Source organism: Loxodonta africana, chromosome 12, assembly GCF_030014295.1.
Source record: "Loxodonta africana isolate mLoxAfr1 chromosome 12, mLoxAfr1.hap2, whole genome shotgun sequence".
Lineage (NCBI taxonomy): Eukaryota > Metazoa > Chordata > Mammalia > Proboscidea > Elephantidae > Loxodonta > Loxodonta africana.
In genome coordinates, this window is record NC_087353.1 from 74,247,879 (window position 1) to 74,270,021 (window position 22,143).

Here is a 22,143-nt window from a genome sequence, read left to right on the forward strand (position 1 = left end):
GTATGGTCCACGAACCAGCAGCATCAGCACCACCAGGGAGACTGTGAGAAACGCAGACTCTCTGCCTGCTCCAGGTCACCCTGATCAAAATCTGCATATTAACAAGATCCTGGGTGATTTGGATGCTATTTACACTTCAGAAGCTCTGGACCAGTCTAGGTGCCAGGCCCTCCATGGGCATTGTCTTCACCACAGTAAATATCATCTCCATTGCATAGGTCGGGAAACTGAGGTACAGAGAGGTGAACTTCTTTGCCCATGGCCATGCAGCTGGTAAATAGGGCAGGGTCCAGCCCAGGAGTCTCTAGCTCCAGTTCTTGTAGTTATTGTTATTAGTTGCAGTCCAGTCACTTCCAACTCGTGGCGACCCCGAGTATGCAGAGTAGAACTGTTCCATAGGGTTTTTAAGGCTGTAAATTTTCAGAAGCAGATCACCAGGTCTGTCTTCTGAGGCACGTCTGGGTGGGTTTGAACCGCCAACCTTTTGAGTGCTAAACCATTTGCCGCATGCAGGGACTCCTCTAGTCTAGAGCCCAGGCTGTTTCCCCCAGACCCTGCTGTCACCCTGGAGCAGTGGTCTTTATTGTAGCCACTTGTGTTGGCTACAATAAGCCTTTTTTTAGGCCTGTTTTTGATGGCAGATCGCGAGCTACCCAGAGACCTCCTCAAACGCATGTTAATTGGAGCATGAACTTGGGTGACACCTTAGCCCTTCCTTGTCCATACAGAAAGGATCTGCTGAGTAGAATAGGATTGCAGGGGAAATGTTTGGCCTATTCGAAAGAAAAAAAAAGAATTCCCACTTTTGTCGAAGACCAGTCATTGCACCCATTGCAAAGAAGGCACAGTACCCCAGAGCCTCCATGTGGCAGTTCCTGGGGGCTCCTTCCACCTGCTTCTGGGCACCAGCATTTGTATTCAAGCCCAGCATTCTGGGGCATTGTGGTCTTTGATCAAGTCCGGCCAACCCACAGAGTGGAGTCACGTGCTCACACATCCTCCATTCCCAGTAAACAAAGATCAAGACTGTCCCCCAACGCCTCAAATTAAGAAGCTGCTGCTGGTAAGAAACTCGGAGTTCTCGTTCAAAGAATTCCAAGGAAGAGAATGATAAATATAGAAACATGCCCTTTTAAGAAATCCGGCTGCCATCAGAGAATTGCAGATGGAGGAAAGAAGCTGCCCTGCCGCTGCATCCAGTTCTCTGCCTCCAGAAAGTGAGGGTAACGTGCCAGACACTATGCTCACTACCCACTGAATTGTCACCATGTGGCATTATTATACCCATTTTAAGGATGAGGAAGCTGAGGCCCTGAAAGGTTGAGTGACTTGCCCAAAGACGTAAATCAAAAACCAGATCAAACCCACTGCTGTGGAGTGGATTCCGACTCAAAGCGACCCTATAGGACAGAGTAGAACTGCTCCATAGGGTTTCCAAGGCTGGAAATCTTTACGGAAGCAGATGGCCACATCTTTTCCCACAGATGGGTTCGAACTGCCAGCCTTTGATTAGCAGCTGAGTGTCTAACCACTGTGCTGCCAGAGCTCGCTTAAAGACCTACACAGCTAGCAAGTAGCAGAGTGAGGATTTGAACCCAGGTGGTCTCTTTTCAGGGCTACAGTAAGGGAACTGAACTGGCACCTCCAACCCCAACAGTGGATTCTGAGGGCTCATGAAGCAGAGAGGTGGTGGGACATTTAGAATAATCCCAAGAGGTTTCCAGTTTACTCAATTAGCAGCTTGATCCTAGGGTGACTCATTAAAAAGAGCACGGGTTTTGGAGTCATCAGATCTGGGTTCGAATGTTACCTTTGCCACTGCAGACTGTGAGTTTATTGTACATGTCACTTCCCTTCTTGGAGCCTCAGTTTCCTAATCTGTAAAACGGGAATAGTAATACCTGCCTTGCAGTTTTGGGCAGGATGAGAGGGGATGACATAAACATAATGCCTGGCATATAGTATGTGCTCAGTAGTTATCATCTTTGTTATTGGTGCAATCGATCCACTGCACTGGAAAGAGTACTAGACCCAAATTTAAGTCAGTAAGCCTAGACCATAGCTCCTCAAGGGAAGGGTCTGTATTTTATTTGTTTGTTTTAGCCCTTCACTGGGGATTAGCAGATTACAGCCTGCAAGGCAAGTCCAGCCCTTGGCCTGCTTTTGTAAATAAAGTTTTATTGGAACACAACCATACCCATTCATTTCCTAGTCATCTACAGCTGTTTTTGTGCTACAGTATCAGAGTTCAGTACCTGCAAAGCTGAAAATATTTACTCTCTGGCCCTTTATTGACAAAGCTTATTGATGTCTGCCCTTCCTAGACCATAGCATAAGACCTGGTAGATAGCAGATATTTTATTTCTTTAATCTTCAACCCACAAGCTGAATTCCAGCTCTACTGCTAACTTGTTGTGTGACCTTGGATAAGTCCCTTCCCCTTTCTGGGCCTCAGTTTCCTGAACCTCACCCTCAGAGATTTTGATTTAGTAAGTCTGGGAGGGGGTCCTAGAATCTGTTTTTTTTTTTTTTTTTAATGTCCCAAGTAATTGATCTGCAGCCAGCTGTGGTGTCACCTGCATTGTCCTCAAATACTAGGGAGTAAGTGAATCCCCTGCAGAGCCCATTAAAAATACACACTCCTGGGACCCATTCCTGGACAATCTGATTCAGTAAATTTGGGGTGTCACTTGCAAGCCTACAAATCAGAGGCAATGCCAGGGAGGCAATAGGGAGTGGTGGGGACTGTGGTGAGCTGAAGAGCCCATGCCCTGACTAAAGGGGCAGCCACTGTTCAGCTTTAACTAGTTGTTACCACGTAGAAATGTTGTCCTGGGGTTGCCAGATCTATTTCTTTTTAAAGGGCTGCCAGAAATCCTTTCTGTGAACTCTGCCACTTTTTAAATGTTGCCTGCTTCTTGAAATTTAAAATATTCTGCTGACCTGAATTCTTAGTCTGTAACCGACGGCTAAATAATTTATGAGATCCCTCCCAGCTGTACACACCTAGGATTTCAATTATTTAACAAACACTTAAATGATGCTTACAAATATTAACAAATACTGTTAATGCTTTACAAATATTAGCTCATTCAACCCTCCTGAGGCCCTTACTACTATCTCCATCTCGCAGATGAGCAAACTGAGAACAGAGACGTTAGTAAGCATCAGAGCTGGAATCTGAATCCAGGCAGGAGTCCCCGGGTGGCACACACGGTTAAGTGCTGGACTACTTGCTGAAAGGCTGGCAGTTTGAAATCACCCAGAGGCACCTTGGAAGACAGGCCTGGCGATCTGCTTCCAAAAGGTCACAGCCTTGAAAACCCTATGGAGCAGTTCTACTCTGCACACATGGGGTCGAATCAACTCAACAGCACTATAACAATAAGAAGGCTGTCCCCAGAGGCTTGCTGCTACCCCTCCTCTTGCTAATATTATTCTTTTTCTATCCCACGAGCACAGCAGACAGCCCGGCCCACCTTCTTTGCCCGTAAGTTTGAAGCCGTGGTGAATCAGGAAGTCATCGGGCAACTGGACTATTACCTCTATGGGAACTACCCTGCGGGCACCCCGGGCCTCCGCTCCTACTGGGAGAATGTCTATGATGAGCCTGATGGCATCCACAGCCTGAGCGACGTGGCTCTCACCCTGTACCACTCCTTCTCCCGCCTGGGCCTCCGCCGGGCCGAGATGTCCCTGCACACGGATGGGGAGAACAGCTGCCGGTGAGTCCTGGGAAGCTGGGTGGGACACAGGGAGGGGGCCAGAGCCCAGGGACTAGGAAGGAGACTCCAGGTGCAAAGAAGGAACCTTCCTCCTTTGCTGTTGTTAGCTGCCGTTGAGTCAACTCCAACTCATGACGACCTTATATACAACAGAAGGAAATGTGGCCTGGTCCTGTACCATCCTCACGATTGCTGGCCTGTTTGAGTCCATCAGTGCAGCTATTATGCCAGTCCATCTCACTAAGGGTCTCCATTGCCCTCACTGGCTGTCTGCTTCACCAAACATGATGTCTTCCTCTAGCAATTGATCCTGCTGATGATGTGTCCAGTGCAAGCAAGTCAGACTATGTTCTCTTGTGATCCATAGGAATTTCACTGGCCAGTTTTCAGAAGCAGATTGCCAGGCCTTTCTTCCTAGTTTGTCTTAATCTGAAAGCTCTGAGGAAACCTGGCCACCATAGGTGACTCTGCTGGTTTTTGACTTCCAGCATCACAGCTACATGCAAGCCACCACAGATGGGTGGTGGTCCTCCTTTTTAGGGGCAGCAATTTCACTCCATATTCTTTTTTCTAAAAAAAGTCTATGTACTTATCCCAGAAGTCATCATTTTCTAGTCTAAACCATCGTTTTTCAGAGTTCCAGGTCTAATATTTACCTAGATGTTTCTTTCAGTTGACTCATTCTTTGTGCTAAATAGATGTACATATATTTAGACGGGAGCCTTGCATCACTGTGGTCCATGGTAGTGTCTGTCTTAAATGGAAGGTCACCGTGAAGCTACAGTACTATTTAAAAAAAAAGAAATTTTTTTTTAATTTGGTGTAAAATGTTAAAGATATACAAAACAGAATAACATAACCCCCTGTTCCTGTCACCCAGCTCCAGCATTTACCAACTCCTGTCCAATCTTGTTTCATCTTCAGCTTTTCCCATTCCCCCTGCTCCCAGATCAGTTTGAAACAAATCCCAGACATCGTCTCATTTCAACTGTAAATATTTTTTTCATCCGTAGCTCTGAAAAAATGAGTGCTTTTTAAAGCATAACCCTAACACCGTTATCACACCTAAAAATACAAATTAAAAGAAAAAAAAAATCTTTAAAGTGTGAAACTATTACTTAAAATGTTCAGCCACCACCTAGAATCATCCCACCTATGACTAGCGGGTACCAGTTGACACTGGAAAAGAACGTTCTAGAATATATGGAAAGAAGAGGGGCAGGCAGGGAAATAATTTGTCAGAATCCTTCCCTCACCCCTCCCTTTCTCCCAGCCAAGCAACCCTTTTTATTCTTTTCTCCCTTTCCTAGCAATGTGCGTTGCAGACATTTACATAATTACAACAAGAACTTGGTATCCTGTTTTTTTCATGGCATTATACTATTAGCCCCTTTTCCCCGTGTTGCTCTGCAGTCTCTGTAATGGTAATGATCCTTTTTAAAGCCCGCTAGTATTCCATTGAGTAGAAATTCCAGAGTTTGCTTAATCCAGTCCTTCACTGTGGCTATTGTCAGTAATGCGCTCTTCTAAATAATGTCCTGATGAATATCTTTCTGCAGGACGCCTTCTCCCCCTCCCATCTCTTTTCTGATTATTTCCTTAGGATAGATTCCCAGAAGTGCCTCTAATCACTCTCCTTCTCTTTCTTCTTCTCCCCTTCCCTCTCCAACTTCTCTTTTAACAGCGAAGCAAACCTTTTGTTTGTTTGTTTGGTTTGTGTTTTTGAGCCCAGCCTCTCTCCACTGCCTCTGTATCCCTCCTTGCCTTCTTCTGCCCTCTTCTCAGGAAGGGGAGAAGGAAGGAATTATTTTGTTCCCTAAAACTCTGAGAACACAGGCAGATTTCTGTCTGGTGCCTGGGACTAACCAGCTGGGTTCCTGCAGGGACGACGGTGTGTTTTCATGGTCTCCCCACTTCCCCAGGCTTCTCTCTCGATACAGGTTCTGCTTTAGTTTCAAAGGAGCCTAGTGCGGGTTAGGAACCTTAGGAACCCAGGACTTGCAGTTTGAACTCACCTTGGGCAAGTCACTTAACCCCTCTGAGCCTCAGTTTCCAAATCTGTAAAATGAGAGTAATAACAAACTGTAAAAGAATAGTAATACCACATAAGGTGTGGTGAGGTTTAAAAGAGAGACTACCAAAACTACCTTCTCAGTTACGTATTATCATTATCCCCGTTTTAACAGTGTTTTACATACTACGTGCTCAATAAATGTTCATGGCAGTGTTGGTGCCTTGTTGCTGTTAGTTATGTTCCCGACGGTGTTTTGACTCACGGGACCTTACGTATAAAAGAACAAAATGTTGCCCCGTCTTGCATCATCTTTGGGGTCATTGGTGTGTTTGAGCCCCCAGTTGTGGGGGCTCAAACACACCAATGTGTGTCATTCCATCTCATGGAAGATTTCGTTAGTGTTCTTTGGCCCTCTACTTTACCAAACACAATGCCTTTTGTAGCAATTGATCTTTCCTGATGATTTGTCCACAATAAGGATTTTGAGTGCCTTCCAACCTGAAGGCTCATCTTCCCACACTACAGTAAACAATATTCTGTTGCAATCCATAGGGTTTTCATTGGCTGATTTTTTTTTAAGTAGATTGCCAGGCCTTTCTTCCTAGTCTGTCTTAGTCTGGAAGCTCCACTGAAACTTGTCCTCCATGGATGACCCTGCTGGTAGTTGAAATACTGGTGGTGTAGCCGTCAGCATCATAGCAACACGCAACCAGCACAGTATGACAAACTGGCCGAACAGGTAGTGGGTTGGCACATTAGTTGTCATTATTATTAAGCCCCTAGAAGCTGTCAGCAGTGAACCTGTTGTGAGACACTCACCCCTGAGCTGACTTTAGGAACTACTCATTGCTCTCTCGCTGTGCTGTTCTTTGCTCATTGTCTCCCTTTTCCCTCACTGCCAGCCCTTTCCCAATTTTCCAGGGCCATCTCAAGTACCACCTCCTCTGTGAAGCTTTTTAATACCTTTTCCTAAACAGCCTTTCTCCCACCCTCACCCAAACTGAAAGGAACTCCGGGACTTGACCTCCAACCCCCCAGCTGCATGTAGCAAAGGTTCCTTGGGTCAAGGTCATGGGCAATGTCTTTTCTCCCTCCTAGCCCGGGGCAGTATCCACACCTGCAGAACCACAGCACGTACCCCAGGTGTCTTAGTTATCTCGTGCTGCTATAACAAAAATACCGCAAGTGGATGGCTTTAACAAACAGAATTTATTCTCTAATAGTCTAGGAGGAGGCTAGAAGTCCAAATTCAGGGCACCAGCTCCAGGGGACAGCTCTCTCTCTCTGTCTCTCTCTCCCTCTCTCTCTCTCTCGGCTCTGGGGGAAGGTCCTTGTCATCGATCTTCCCTTTATGTATGAGAAACATGGTCTAGCCAAGTTGACACATGTTTTTGGGGGACACAGTTCAATCCGTAACACCAGGCATTGGGAAGTAAATGTCATTCAAAAACAGTTTTAATCACAGACGTCATAGAATTTATAAGGTAACTGATCTCATAGGAAGTTTCCAAAGACACCCCCAATTTATTTAGTGTTGTTGAAATTTCCTCCTGGGGCTTGTTCTAGAATCAAGCAAGCCAGCTTTGCCTCAGGCCTGGGGTCCTTTGATGACATCTACCTCATTTTTTATTGTAATGGAACCGTTGTGCCCTGCTTTGGGCAAAGCCAATATATTTAGGAATATGAACTTACAAATAGATCAGGCCAAAGGGCCTTGTATTCATTTCCTAAAGCTGTCATAACAAATTACCACAAAGTGGGCAGCTTAACACAACACAGATATATTGTCTCACCATTCTCTAGGCCAGCGTCCAAAATCAAGGTGTCGGCAGAACCACGCTCTCTGAAGGCTCTGAGGAGGTACCTTCTTTGCCTCTTCCTAACTTCTGTTGGTCGCCAGCATTCCTTGGCTTATAGACTCATCTCTGCAATCTGTGATGCCATCGTTTCATGGCATTCTCCCTGTGTGCCTGTCTCCATGTGATTTTCTCCTCTCTGTGTCTATGTCCAAACATCCCACATCTTATAAGGACATCAGTCATTGTATTAGGGCCACCCTAATATTTTTTAGTCCAGTCTGGCCTCAGCACAGCTAATTACATCTGCAAAGACCCTATTTCCAAATAAGTTCACATGGTGAGGTTCCATGTGAACATCAATTTTGGGGGGACACTGTTCAACTCAGTAAGACCCTTAGTCCAAAAGGCAAAAGATAGTGAATTTCTACCCCCGACGTATCTGCAGAGACAGTGGGTGAAAACTTTACTTCAAGAGCCTCGTTTTATTTAGACAGTTCATACAAATCATGCCTTCTGGTGTATGGTGTAGCCTTTTATAAAAAATAATGTTATTGTTTTTCTTCTCATTACGAAGTAGCACATGTTTACTGTTGACATTTTTGAAATGGGACATGAGAGAAGAAGAAACCAAAGTTCCCTTCTAATCCACCCACCAGAGATAAGAACTGTCGGTATTCTATTGTTGTTGTTGTTAGCTGGCCTGGAATTGGCTCCCAACACATGGCAACCTCATGCACAATGGAAGGGAATGCTGTCCGGTCCTGTGCCATCCCCATGGTCAGTTGCAGATCAGACTGCTGTGATCCATCAGAAGCAGATTGCCAGGCCTTTCTTCCTAGTCTGTCTTCGTCCAGAAGCTCTGCTGAAACGTGTTCAGCATCATAGCAACATGCAGGCTTCCACTGACAGACAGGTGGTGGCTATGCATGAGGTACATTGGGCAGGAATCGAACCCCGGCCCCTTACATAGAAGGCTAGAATTCTACCGCTGAACCACAGCTGCCCCGTCAGTATTTTATTATGGGTCTTCAAATACAAACGCCCTCCAAGGCCAGGCAGGTGCTTTGATCAATCAGTGCTGGTCTCGCAGGGTGGGTGGGGCATGCCAAGCTGAGCACCTATTCATTGGCTCATCAGTACTGGGCTCCAGTGCGTTCTTGCCCTGTGGGAATGCAGACTCCAAGTTGCCAAATCTCAGTTGTCTTCAGAATAAATTAGAAATTCAGATTTTTATATGCATCTTCTAATTTTTCAATCCCGAACTTAAATTAAAAAAAACAGAAACCCTTTGGGCCAGGCAAATGCATCAGGGCACCCTGCAGGTTGTACTGTTTTGCATCTTGATTTTTTTTTCCCTCTTCTTACAGATGCAACAGTTTTAATTACTTAAGTTCCAAATACACTCCAGATGAGGCACCAGAGAGCTTTGTGCTCAACCCCAGCTTACAGGTACCCTAGATGTGCCTTAGAAGCACAGGATACAAGAGCAAGTCTTTCTAGGAAGGGTCTTTACAAAGAGTGGCTTTCATTCATTCACTCATTCAGCAAGTATTTGTTGAGCCTCTACCTCGTGTCAAGCTTTCTGCTAGTCACCCTGGTGACCCAGATAGACAAGGCCCCTGAGCTCGAGGCCCTTGCCTTCTAGTATGCAGACCAAGAGGGCCTGAGCACAAGCAAACAGGAACGATAGATCAACAGGGATAAATGCTCTGCAGAAAATGAAAGTCATGACATAGTGACTAGATGGGGTCTTTGATTCAGCAGTCAAGGAAGAACTCACTGACAGACAGCATTTAAGCAAAATGGTAAGACGGAGCCAGCATGCAATCGCAAGGGAGAGGAACACTCCCAGCAGAGAGAGTATCCTGTGCAAAGGTCCTGAGGCAGAAATGAGCTAAGCATGTTCAAGAATCCAAAAGAAGGCTGGAAGGTAGTAGGCCAGGGCCAGGAGGAAGCAGGATGGAGACAGAGAGGGAGGTAGAGCTTTGTGAACTAGGCAGGGAGTTTGGACTTTACTGCAAGCATTAAGCAAAGCGATTTGTGGTATTTAAGCACATTTATTTCCATAAGGCTCATTCTGACTACTATGAGAATGGGTTGTGGGGGGCAAAAGTAGGAAAGGGACAAGTAATGACAGTGGCTTGGACTAGGACGCTGGCAACGGATAAGGACAGTAGAGAACGGATTCAGGGTATGTATTGAAGGTGGAGACAGCACAATTTGTTGATAGAAGGTGAAGGAAAACAAACAATCTGAGATTCCCTCCTGGATCTCTGCAGTGCTTGACCATCGCTCATTTAACGAACCCCCCCCCCGGCGACATAGTGGTTAAAAGCCGCAGCTACTGACCAAGAGGTCGGCAGTTCAGATCTACCAGGCACTACTTGGAGACTCTATGGGGCAGTGCTACTCTGTCCTATAGGTTCACCATGAGTTGGAACCAACTTGATGGCAACAAGTTTGGTTTTTTTGGCAGTGTTCAGCTCCCTCCTTGAAACACTTTTCTCTTTTGATTCCCGTGATAAAAAGCTCTCTAGCTTTGCTTCCACCCTGTCTGCCCCTCCCCCCTTTTCAGAACAAACATTAACCTTGTACTATAAAACCTGTGAAAGCCAGAAACTGTGTAAGGTGGAAACCTGCCAGAGAAGGAAAACGCAAATATTTTCCGCTAATAGAGAGCGAGCCTATAGAACAGAGCGGAACTGCCCCTTAGGGTTGCCAGGGAGCTGCTGGTGGATTCGAACTGCCAAAATCTGGTTAGCAGCTGCATCCTTAACCGCTGCACCACCAAGGTTCTGACAATAGAGAGTGACAGAAAAGTGGTTAGACTGTACCCTGTCAAAGGTGGAAAACTTTCGAGACCTGGAGAAACAAGGCAGTCCCGTCAAGTCCCAGTTCCACAGGTTTCACTGGATTGCTTTAACCATCAGGTCCCTGGATGGCACATATGCTTTGTGTTCAACTCCTAAAGGTTCATGGCTTACACCCATCCAGTGGCACCACGGGAGAATGGCCTGACCATCTGCTTCTTTAAGGATTGTTGTTGTGTGCCGTCCAGTCAATTCCCACTCATAGCGACCCTATAGGACAGAGCAGAACTGTCCCATAGGGTTTCCTAGGCTACAGGAGTAGACTGCCAGGTCTTTTTTCTTGCACAGCCGCTGAGTAGGTTCGAATCCCCAAACTTCCACTTAACAGCTGAGCACTTAACCATTGCACACCAGGGCTCCCTCAGCCTTGAAAAGTCTATGGAGCAGTTCCACTCTGTAACACATGGGGTCACCAGAGTCAGAACTGACTCAGCGGCAATGGGTTTGACTTTACTGCCTTAATAATACTGTGTAACAACCCCAAAGTCTGTATTTTGAAAAACTAAGCATTTACTTAGTGCCCAACTTTCAGGTCAGCTGAGCAGTTGTCCTGGCTCTTGCTCACTCCTGTATCTGCAGTCAGCTCTGGGTCAGGAGGGTGGCTCTGTTGACTTTGACTGGGAGTTGGCTGGCTGTTGGCTGATCTAGAATGGCTTCAGCTACAACAAGCAAGAGGGCTCTGCTCTGCTCTGCTCCAGTGTCTCCTCTTCCAGCAGGCTGGCTCAGGCATGTTCTCATGGTGCTCACCAAAGAGCAAGAGAGGTGTCTTAGTTATCTAGTGCTGCTATAACAGAAATACCACATGGATGGCTTTAACAAACATAAATTTATTCCCTCACAGTCTAGTAGGCTGGAAGTCCAAATTCAGGGTGCCAGCTCCAGGGGAAAGCTTTCTCTCTCTGTCAGCTCTGGGAGAGGGTCGTTGTCATCAATCTTCCCTTGGTCTAGGAGCTTCTCCACATAGGGACCCCAGGCCCAAAGGATGTGCTCTGCTCCTGGCACTGCTTTCTTGGTGATATGAGGTCTCCCTGACTCTCTACTTGATTCTTTATTTTGTATCTCAGAAAGAGATTGGCTCAAGACAGAATACAATCTTGTAAATTGAGTCCTGCCTCATTAATGTCATAGAGGTAGGATTTATAACACAGGAAAATCACATCAGATGACAAAATGGTAGACAATCACACAGTACTGGGAATCATGGCCTAGCCAGATTGATACACATATTTTTGGGGGACACAGTTCAATCCATGAGAAGAGGTCAGTGGAAATGTGCAAGACATCTTAAGGCCTAGGCTCAGAACTGGCACACCATCCCTTCCTCCACATTCTCTTGGGTGAAGCAAGTTGAAAGGCCAGCCCGGAGGTGGGGAAGTAGACTCTGCCTCGTTGGTGCAAGGAACTGGGGAGTCTACATGGAGAAGACTATGGACACAGGAGGAGTGAAGAGGTGGGGACATGATTGCAGGTGACCATAGTTACTCTTCCATGTCTCTGCCTGTTTCTTCCAATACAGTAGCCACTAGCCACAAATGGCTCTTTAAGTTAACCAAATTGAACGAAATTAAAATTTTAGTTCTTCAGTCACACTGGCCACATTTCAGATACTGTACTCAGTACCCCACGTGGCTACCACCACCACCACCACACCAGTTGTGGTGGTCAGTTCCAACTCATGGCGACTCCATGTATGTCAGAGTACAACTGTGCTTCTTAGGATTTTCAAGGGCTGATTTTTCAGAAGCAGATCGCCAGACCTTTCTTTTGAGGTGCCTCTAACCTTTCAGTTAGCAGCCAAGGGCATTAACCGTTTTCCCCACCCAGGGATTCCCCATGGTTCCAGTGGCTACCATACTGGACAGCGCAGATATAGAACCTTTCCATTGCAGAAAGTTCTGTTGCCCAGCGCTGCCTAGACTTGGCTGCTCAGGCGTCGTTGTAGGGGCAGGGCTTTCCTCTCCAGAACCGCAGACCCAAAGCAGGTTTGCAGGAGCGGTGAATACCCAGGGAGCAATCTGAAAACAGTGCAGGCTTCTTTCTTAGAGGCCCCGAGACCTCCCAGTAACAAGGCAGTGATTTCAGGGGATGTGTAAGCACAGGAAGGAGGTTTTCCTAACCATTATAATTGGACATAAAGACTTAGACACCGGATAGGGACCAGAGGGAAGGCTGCGTTTAGCGGAGCCAGGACAGTGATTTGTGGAATGCTGTTATTAAGGAACTATAAGCACCCTCTAAGTGCTGTACAATTTACACGTTGCCGAGGTGGCAGCCTTTTATTTTTACATCTGGAAAGGACATGGAGCGGGGCTTCCCCGTGGCCCCCTCTCCTCCGCTCTCTGCCCCCTCCTCTCCTCTGGGCTTCTCTGCTTAGTGTCTTGCCCCTTTCCTGCCAGCAAGCCTTGGCGGATCAAAGACGTGTGTTTTAAAACAGCGAGCTTCCCCAACTCTTCAAAGATTAGACTGGACTATAAAACATAAAATAATACTCGTGAAGAGTGTACTTCTTAGTTCAAGTAGAAGATACACGAGACTAAATGGGGAGCTTGTGTCCAGAGGTGGGATGAAAAGACAGGGAGGGACAGGAGCTGGTTGGAAGGACCGGGGAAGCCCGGGGTGGAAAGGGGGAGTGTGCTGTCACATTATAAGGGTGGCAACTAGGGTCACATACCAATATGTGTATAAGTTTTTGTATGAGAAATTAACTTGAGCTGTAAATTTTCACCTAAAGCACAATTTAAAAAAAAGGAAAAATAAATAAAATGGTGAGCTTCCTTTTTATTTACTTATTTATTTTTTGCCGGTCAGATGGGCAGTCGCTTTGAAAGAGTACTCGGTGTTGACTTTGAGAAGGGCAGTGAGAGAATAAAACAGTACAACCTTTCTAATAAAGTCGGGCCACAGGCATGAAGAGCCCCTCAGAGACTAAAAAAAAAAGAGATAGGCCCCCCAAAAACATTTTTGCTCAGGGATGGCTAATGCAGCATTGTTTATAATGGCCAAAAATGAGAAACCAATAAATGATGGTATTCACACAGTGGTGTACTGTGTGTTCACACTTTCCAAAAAAAAAAAAAAAATCATTTTCAGAGACTTTTCAAAGACGTGATAAAGCTCAGGAAAGGCTATTAAGCAAGAGCAGCATATAAGCTAGTGTATGTATATACTTATATATATTTAAATCAAACCTTTTTGTATTGACTCATAGCAACCCTATAGGACGGAGTAGAACTGCCCCATAGGGTTTCCAAGGAGCACCTGGTAGATTCAAACTGCCAACCTCTTGGTTAGCAGCCAAACTCTTAACCACTGCGCTACCAAGTTCCTATATGTATGGAACTCTGGTGGCACAGTGGCCTAAGAGCTCGGCTGCCAATCAAAAGGTCAGCAGTTCAAATTCACCAGCCACTCCTTGGAAACCCTATGCAGCAATTCTACTCTGTCCTGTAGGGTCAGTATGAGTCAGAATCAAATTGATGGCATGGGGGTGTAATATTTATGCGTACATGTGTGTAGAAGAAAGGGCTAGAAGGAAATATGGCACTCTGACAGAGTTTGCTTGCCACTGTCACTCCCCAGTACTTACCACCAGTGGGACTTAATAAATCATCCACTGATGTTTTCTAAGGGAAGAGGGGTCAAAAGTAATTTTTATGTTCTTTACTCTTTCTTCCTACACTCAGCATGTTTTACATTTATAATCAATAAAATAATTATTAATAGTTATTAACATTACTTGAGCAAGAGAGGGAAGAAGGAGAATCAGAAATAGGAGGAAGAAATGGTTGTGTGGCTGATTGCCTCCATGAACAACTGCCTTCTCCGCCATGAGACCAGAAGAATGGGATGGTGCCCAGCTGCAGCTGCTACCATTATTAAACATTTTGATCAAAGGTTCCATAGAAGAATCCTGATCGAAAGGGAGAAAATGCAGAACAGAATTTCAAATTCTTGTGGACTCCAGACTTTCTGGAGCCATGGAGACTGGATGAACTCCTGAAACTATTTATTGCCCTGAGATATCTTTAAATTGGAAACCTTAAATCAAAAATACCCCCTGAAGCATTCTTAAAACCAAACAGTTGTTTAGCTTAGCTAGTGAAGAATGTCTGCCTTGAGCATTGTGTGGATCAAATTGACAACTGCAGCTTGAAAGATCAGATAAGAAACTTAGGAGTCAGCGAGCTATGTTAATGGTAGAGGAACAATTTGGAAAAGGAGGGTGAGGATGGTTGCACTACTTGAAGAATGGAATCGCTGTCACTGAATTGTACTTGTAGAAATTGTTGGTGTATGATCTGCTGTGTATATTCTCAACAACAAAAAATAAAATAAATTATATATAAAAAAAGAAAGTGACATTTGTCATCAAGTATTTAAAAAAAACAGTTGTTAAGATTATAGATTCGTAAGGAGCAGTTTTCAGACTGATGCAAAGGAATGCATCAGCATTGCAGAAAAGGAAGAGTTACGATGGGACCAATTTCAGGAACAGGACTGGCAAGGCAAGTGGGGAGCCCCACTGTGATCCCACCCATGTTCAGGCCCTAACCCCTGAGCAGGTGTAAGACTGTGCCTCTTTTTTTAGGTATTATCCAATGGGCCACCCAGTATCTGTCCACCTCTACTTCCTTGCTGACCGCTTCCAGGGCTTTGTCATCAAGCATCATGCCACCAATCTGGCCGTGAGCAAACTCGAGACCCTGGAGACATGGGTGATGCCCAAGAAAGTCTTCAAGATCGCCAGCCCACCCAGTGACTTCGGGAGGCTCCAGTTTTCCGAGGTAAGAGGCCAGGCGCAGTCACATGCCCACTTCCTTTGAAGTCCCCCTGCTGGGTCCTGCTCCACAATCTGACACTTGTAGTGGAGGTGGAGGAGAAGGGGATTCAGAGAACCCCGGAGACAGATCTCAAAGTTGTGCCCACCCCATGCCTAGAGAAGGTTCTCCAGCCCTGACCACTGGGACCAAAAACGTACACCAATTCATCCATTTCTACGTATACAATTCAGGGACGTTGATTACATTTTTCAAGTTGTGCAGCCATTCTCCCCTTCCTTTTCTGAGTTGTTCCTCCCCCATCAACATAAAATCACTGCACCCTAAGGGTACCTATATGATCTTTCCAGTTGCTGTTATCACTTTGATCCCATATAGATAGCTCTTAAAAGAACATAATGCTCAAGGCTGACATTTTTTCTTAGCTAAGCTAAACTATTGTTTGGTTTTAAGAAGACTTCTGAGGATATTTTTGGTTTAAGTTTTCAAGATGATCTCAGGGCAATAGTTTAAGGGTTCATCCAGCCTCCATGGCTCCAGAAAGTCTGGAGTCCATGAGAATTTGAAATTCTATTCTGCGTTTAACCCCCTTTGGATCAGGATTCTTCTCTGGAATTGCTGAGTCATGTTTTTGAACGAATGAATGAAATCACTTGGGTAGTGATGCTAGAAAGAAGGGTGACATGATCAAGCTTGGTGGGGGTGCTCACACAGACCTCCAGCACCTGATGTCTGCCTTTGTCTCGTCAGCACACAGCTAAGGAGCTGATTCATTCCTGGAGCTAAACATTCCCAAAAAGCTGGGCTGCTGGCTTAGAAAGGAAGAGTATGATTGTAGAAGACGGAGAATCTTGAGGGGTTGGCAGTGCAGAGTCCCACCTGCTTATATTTTCCTTGCCAATCCTTGAACTTCATGCTTCCATGAAAAACTGCCTTCTCTGCCATGAGACCAGAAGAACTGAATGGTGCCCCTGTGGCCTTGCCTGGCTGGCCTATGCTCCCACTGAATGGGTTTCCGTGTCCAACAGGGCCTGGGTGGGAATTTTCTTGTTAATTCACCATGTTCAATTAAGGCTCCAAATAGGTTAGCTGGATGTGAGCCACCACGAGAAGTCACTCCATAAATTACTGGCATCAGGGGACTATTAGACACTGCCCCAGCTGAATTCTGTGTTAGGGGTCCAGGCGGCCAATCGAAGACATTAATGTCCCATTAAAGAGATGGATGCCTGGTGACTGGGCTGTCCCTGTTTATGCCTGCTGTAGGGTGACAAGGTGCCCCTGACAGTGACAAATATGGTGCCCATACCATGGCTCATGATTTGCGATGGTTCCTACCATAGAACTGGTACTCTTGGTGTCAGAACCAACGCCACTGGCTGAGTGATGGCCAAGAGCCCTGGGTCTTGTGTTTTGAATTTTTTTCTAGAGTCTTGATTATTTTTAATGGCAAAGGGTGTAAAATTAAACAAGAAGGAAGGGGGAAATTGTGGGGCCACTTCATGGGCTGTTGAGAATCACCTTTGTGCTAGCACCAGCCCCGCGGTCTTGCATAGTGTCTGGATCATGGTTGATGGCCAGTTTTGTTGAACAGCTCAGATAGATTTCTCCCTCCTGTGGGAGTCCCAGCGGTAGGCTGGAGAAAAGATGCTCATTCCTTCAGCAGTCAGTCACCAAGTGCCTACGATATGCTCGGTTCAGAAGGTGCAGTGGTGAACCAGGCAAACCAGGTCCTTGTTGTCATGGAATTGCAGTCTAGTGGGAGCAGCCAGAAGGAGCCCTAGTGGTGCAGTGGTTAAACTCTTTGCTGCTAACCAAAAGTTTGGCAGTTTGAACCCACCAGCTGCTCAGCAGGAGAAAGATGTGGCAGTCTGCTTCCATAAAGATTACAACCTTTGGAAGCCCTATGGAACAGTTCTACTCTGTCCTATAGTGTTGCTATAAGTCAGAATTAACTCGACAGCAATGGGTTTTTGCCTTTTAGGGGACAGCCCAGACAATGAACAAAGTAAATAAATGCACGAAAATGACAAGTATTGTAAAGAAAATAAAACCCGGTCATTTGATTGCTGGGGACCGGGGGGCGTGGGATGTTGGGGACTTTTTTTAAATAATTTATTTTATTTTTGTAGTTGTTGAGAATATACACAGCAGAACATACACACAAATTCAACATTTCTGCCTCTGCAGTTTAGTGACATTGATTACATTCTTCAAGTTGTACAACCATTCTCACCCTCCTTTTCCGAATTGTTCCTCCGCCATTAACATAAACTCATTTCCCTTTTCACAACCAGGAAACTCAGATAAGTTTCATATCTGATCTTTCTAGTTACTGTTGTCGATTTGATCCATATAGATAGTCAATCTGATAGAGCACAAGGCTCAAGGCAGACATTCTTTACTAGATAGGCTAAACGGTTGTTTGGTTTTAAGAAGACTTCAGGAGATGTTTTTGATTTGAGGTTTAGGGTTTAAAGATTATTTCCGGGTAATAGATTCGGGACTTCATCTAGCCTTATGACTCCAGAAAGTCTGGATTCCATGAGAATTTGAAATTCTGTTCTTCTTTTTCTTCCTTTGGATCAGGATTCTTCTATAGGGTCTTTGATCAAAATGTTCAGTAATGGTGGCTGGGCATCATCCGGTCTGTCTGGCCTTATGGCAGAGGAGGCAGTTGTTCATGCAGGCAATTAGCCACACATCCATTTCTGGCTCCTATTTCCGACTTTCTTTCTTTCTCTGTTGCTCCAGGCAAAGAGAGACCCATTGTTGGACCTTAGATGGCTGCTTGCAAGTTTTTAAGGCGCTAAGAACTACGCAGTGAACTAGGAGGTAGAACAGAAGCACTAAACATGCTATTAGGCCAATTAACTCGAATGTCCCATAAAGCTGTGACCCTAAATCTCCAAAACAAGGAACCAAATCCCATGAGGTATTTGGTCGTACATAAGCAGCCTCAGCAGCTGTTTTCTCTCCTTTTATTTCTTTTAGTTGTTGTTGTTGTTGTTGTAAATATATGTATCACACAACTTTTGCCAATTCAACTTTTTACAGGTATACAACTTGTTAACACCAATTAAATTACATTAATCACCTGTGAAACCCTACACTTAATCAATGCGATTTTTCCACCACCATAAACCGAAACTCGGTGCTCCATAAGCAATAACCTCCCCTTTTTTTTTCGATGGGGACTGAGGAGCTTTGGTGGCGCAGTGGTTAAGAGCTTGACTGCTAACCAAAAGGTCAGCTGTTCAAACCCACCAGCCACTTTGCAGGAGAGAAATGTGACAGTTTTCTCCTGTAAAGATTACAGCCTTAGAAACCCTATGGGGCAGTTCTACTCTGTCCTATAGGGTCACTATGAGTCAGAATCAACTCGATGGCAGTGGGTTTGGGTTTTGGGTTTTCTATGGGGACTACTTTTGATAAAATGATCTGGGAAGACTTTTCTAAGGAGATGATAACCTTAAAGCTGAAACCTGTCAGAGAGCTAGCCATGAGGAGATATGGAGGAAGAGCATTCTGGGTAGACAGAAAAGTGTGTGCAAAGGCCCTGAGGCTCCATGAAGAACTTGGCATTCTCAAGGAGCGGCAAGGCCACCGTGGCCAGAGCACAGTGAGCAAGAGGGAGAGTGATAGGAGGCCAGGTCTGAGACGGGCAGTGGTCCAGATTGAGAGGTCTCGCAGACCCCAGAAGGAAGTTGGGGTTGTATTTTAAGAGTAGTGGGAAGCCTTTGGTGGGCTTTCAGCTGGGGAGGAGCATGTTAAGCATGAACTTGAGCAAGTGTTTACGTTTGGGTAAGTGGCCGTTTTGCAGTGAGTGGTCATAGACTTCCGCGATGAAGCCCAGTAACAAGTCCTTGAAAGCCACAGAGGATGTGACAGCAGCCAGCCCTCAGTCTCAGCCAGCACTACCTCCCTTTCAGGGAAGCAGTTGACTCTCTCCTCACTCTCCTGGGTTTAGAAACAAGATCCAGGTCTCCCACAGTCAGCTATCCACAACTCCTCTGCCAGGGTTGTTGTAGTTTTAGAACTCAGCCTTAAGAGAATTGTTCACCCTTGTTTCTTTGGGGGACCCAAGGATGATGTTCTGGAGTGTCCCCGCACCCTCTAACTGGTATGACCCCAAAGTGGTTTGTGATCCACCATCCATTGTGTTAGTATCTCTTGGGAAGCCAGAGTGTGGAGACCTGGGTGCATAGGGTGGCCAGTGTCCTCGGCCCCAGGTCATTCATGACACAGGTGTATAGACTGAATACCTGCTGTGCGCCCGCCACTGATTGCTCCACTAGAGATACATTGGTGAGCAAGCCAGACACAGTCCCTGGCCTCATGGAGTTGACAGTCTAGAGCTGGGGAGAGAGGCATGTGAGGGAAAAATTTTGGTGCTATGATGGACAAACACAGAGGACCACATCAAGGGTGCCTCTAAGCAGGCTGTGGGAAGGTGGTGGGCACCAGGGAGGGCTTCTGGGAAGAGGGGCTGCCTGGGCTCAGTCTGGGTAGTGAGGAGGAGCTGGCCAGGGGGAGGCTGAGAGAGGTGGAAGACTGTTCAACAGAGGGCTGGGCGTGGACAAAGTAGCAGAGACACAAGAGAGCCCTTCACCCGAGGTGCCAAGAGTAAGACCAGGTGGCCTGGAGCAGAGAGGGTGGGCAGAGCAGAGGGAGAGGGACAGAGCCAGAGCCAAACCAAAAAAAAATCTCAGAGGACACGGTGAAGAAACTGGACTTCAGAACAATGAGGAGCTGGAAAGCATTGTCAGTAGGGAAGTGACAAGAGAAGATGTCTTTAGAAAACTCTCCCAAGCTTCGAGGCCTGCCTTGACTCCTGCTCATTCATTCACTGATTTCTTCAATCAGTAATATTGTTTGAATTCCCACCGTGTGCCAGGCACTGTGCCGGGCCGCAGAGGTTCTCAGGAGGAGCCCCTGCTGCCCCCAGAGTGACAGGAAATGCCCAGATCTCATAAGCCTGCTGCTCCTTGAGCGCACCAAGCTCCTTCCTGGAGCCCCAAGGCCTTTGCGCTTGCTCTTCTCGCTGCCCAGCGTGCCCCTGCAGAAATGTCAGAACAGTAACTGCCTTCACCACCCTCAGGACAACACCTCAGTCCTGTTCTCTAGGTGCTGGTCTGACTGGAACTTGAAGGAAATGTGTGCACGTCCATGTCCACTGCCCGACAGGGAGTAGGTGCTCAGTATATATGTGTGGGGTGAGTGAGTGAGTGAGTGAGTGAGGGAGTGAGGGAGTGAGTGAGTGAATGAATGAATGGGAGGCAATATATAAGAATGCAGCCTCTGAGATCGGACTTCCTGGGTTCCTAGCTCTGCCCTTTATTGACTGTGGCACCTGGGGTAAGCTCTCTAACTGCTCTGAGCCTCAGTTTCCTTGTCTGTACAGTGAGAATGGTAACAAGGGTCTCCCCTCATGGGGCTGGGACTATTAAGTCAATTGATGCATCCAAGCGTTTAGCATTACGCTTGGAATACAGTAAGCTCTTGGTAAATATTAGCCATGTCGCTCTGTGTCCTGGGTAAAGAATGAACATAGCAACTCGTGGCAAGAACGAGAAAGTAAATAATCTCCTGTTTGCAGTGCACGTATGAGATCTTCTCGGGGCGTAGGTATATATACCCACAGCTGTGCCCTGGCCCACATGCACACATTAGAGCTGCTGGCTCTGGAAAGCCCACAGTCACCAGGCAAGCTTTATCTGTACCCATTATCTTCCTTCAACATACCCACATGCTGTGTCCCCAGAAACACGAAATTAATCCCCTGAGGGAGCCTATGACCTCTCATTTAATTTGATTTGAACTAGCAACAGGGTTCAGGATCGGGAATCTACATAGTTAATTCATTTTCTGTGAAGTCATGGAAACCCTGGTGGTGTAGTGGTTAAGTGCTATGGCTGCTAACCGAAGGGTCGGCAGTTCAAATCCGCCAGGTGCTCCTTGGAAACTCTATGGGGCAGTTCTACTCTGTCCTGTAGGGTCACTATAAGTCAGAATCGACTTGATGGCACTGGGTCTCTGGGTGTGAAGTCATGCGCTCATCCATTCCACAGATGTTGAGTGAGTACCTCCTGTGTGCTGAGCATCAATAGAGAGTGGTGGACTCAGCCGGCCATGCCCACATTCACGTAGGAAGAGAGAAAAAAACAAATCCGTCACCAAGCAGCTTTCAGGCAGTGCTTATCGGCCCTGGCGCAAAGGAAATAAAGCAGCCAGGTGTGACAGAGTGACTGAGGGGGCATTTCAGATTGGGGGGTCAGGGAAGGACTGTGGGGAGACCTTAGAGATAAGGGGCTTGCTGTGCAAAAATGTGAGGAAAGAGTATACCAGGCAGAGCCAATGGTGCAGAAACCCCGAGGTGGAAGCAAGCCTGATAGGTTTGAAGGGCTGAAATAAAGCAAACATGGCTACCACGTCGTGAGCAAGATATGGTTGTAGAGGGAGGCAGGGCCTGGCTCAGGTAGGGAGATGCTGAGTACACTAGGAAGCCACACAGAGTTTGAGCAGTCTAGCTACTGGGTGGAGAATAAACTGCAGAGGGTTTACGAGGAAGGAGGCAAGCCAAGAGGAGATTCCCTGTAGGTCAAAGCCACATATGCTTAGCTGGCTGGCAGGAAGCCTGCAGCATACGTACAGCCACCTCCTTGTGCCTAGGATCCAGCACACTGTTACTGGGGAGCCAGACCTGCATCTTCCTTGAAAAGCCATATTAACTGGGTTTCCAGTGGTGGACGGTGCTGAGGGGCTCTCCTTGTTTATAAGAGAACAGTCTGGGAAGCCAAGGGGCCAAAGTGAAAACATCTATACGTGGGTGAAGGGTGTATGTTTCCTTGTAATGGCACACAAGTCATTCATTCATGCACATTTCATTTGTGCACATTTTTTTTTTCAAAGCACACACTGTGTTCCAAGCCCAGGAGGCCCACAGTGGTTTAGAGA

General features: G+C 46.3%; 1 protein-coding gene across 1 annotated transcript in view; it reads left to right on the top strand.

The window, feature by feature from the left end:
- Window positions 1–22,143, top strand: part of XYLT1 (xylosyltransferase 1) — a 371,046-nt gene that overhangs the window by 331,992 nt on the left and 16,911 nt on the right. Inside the window, exons 9-10 of the mRNA XM_064295636.1 lie at window positions 3,463–3,725; window positions 14,997–15,192. Of these exons, the coding sequence (XP_064151706.1) occupies window positions 3,463–3,725; window positions 14,997–15,192 (459 nt within the window). The remainder of the gene's footprint in view (window positions 1–3,462; window positions 3,726–14,996; window positions 15,193–22,143) is intronic.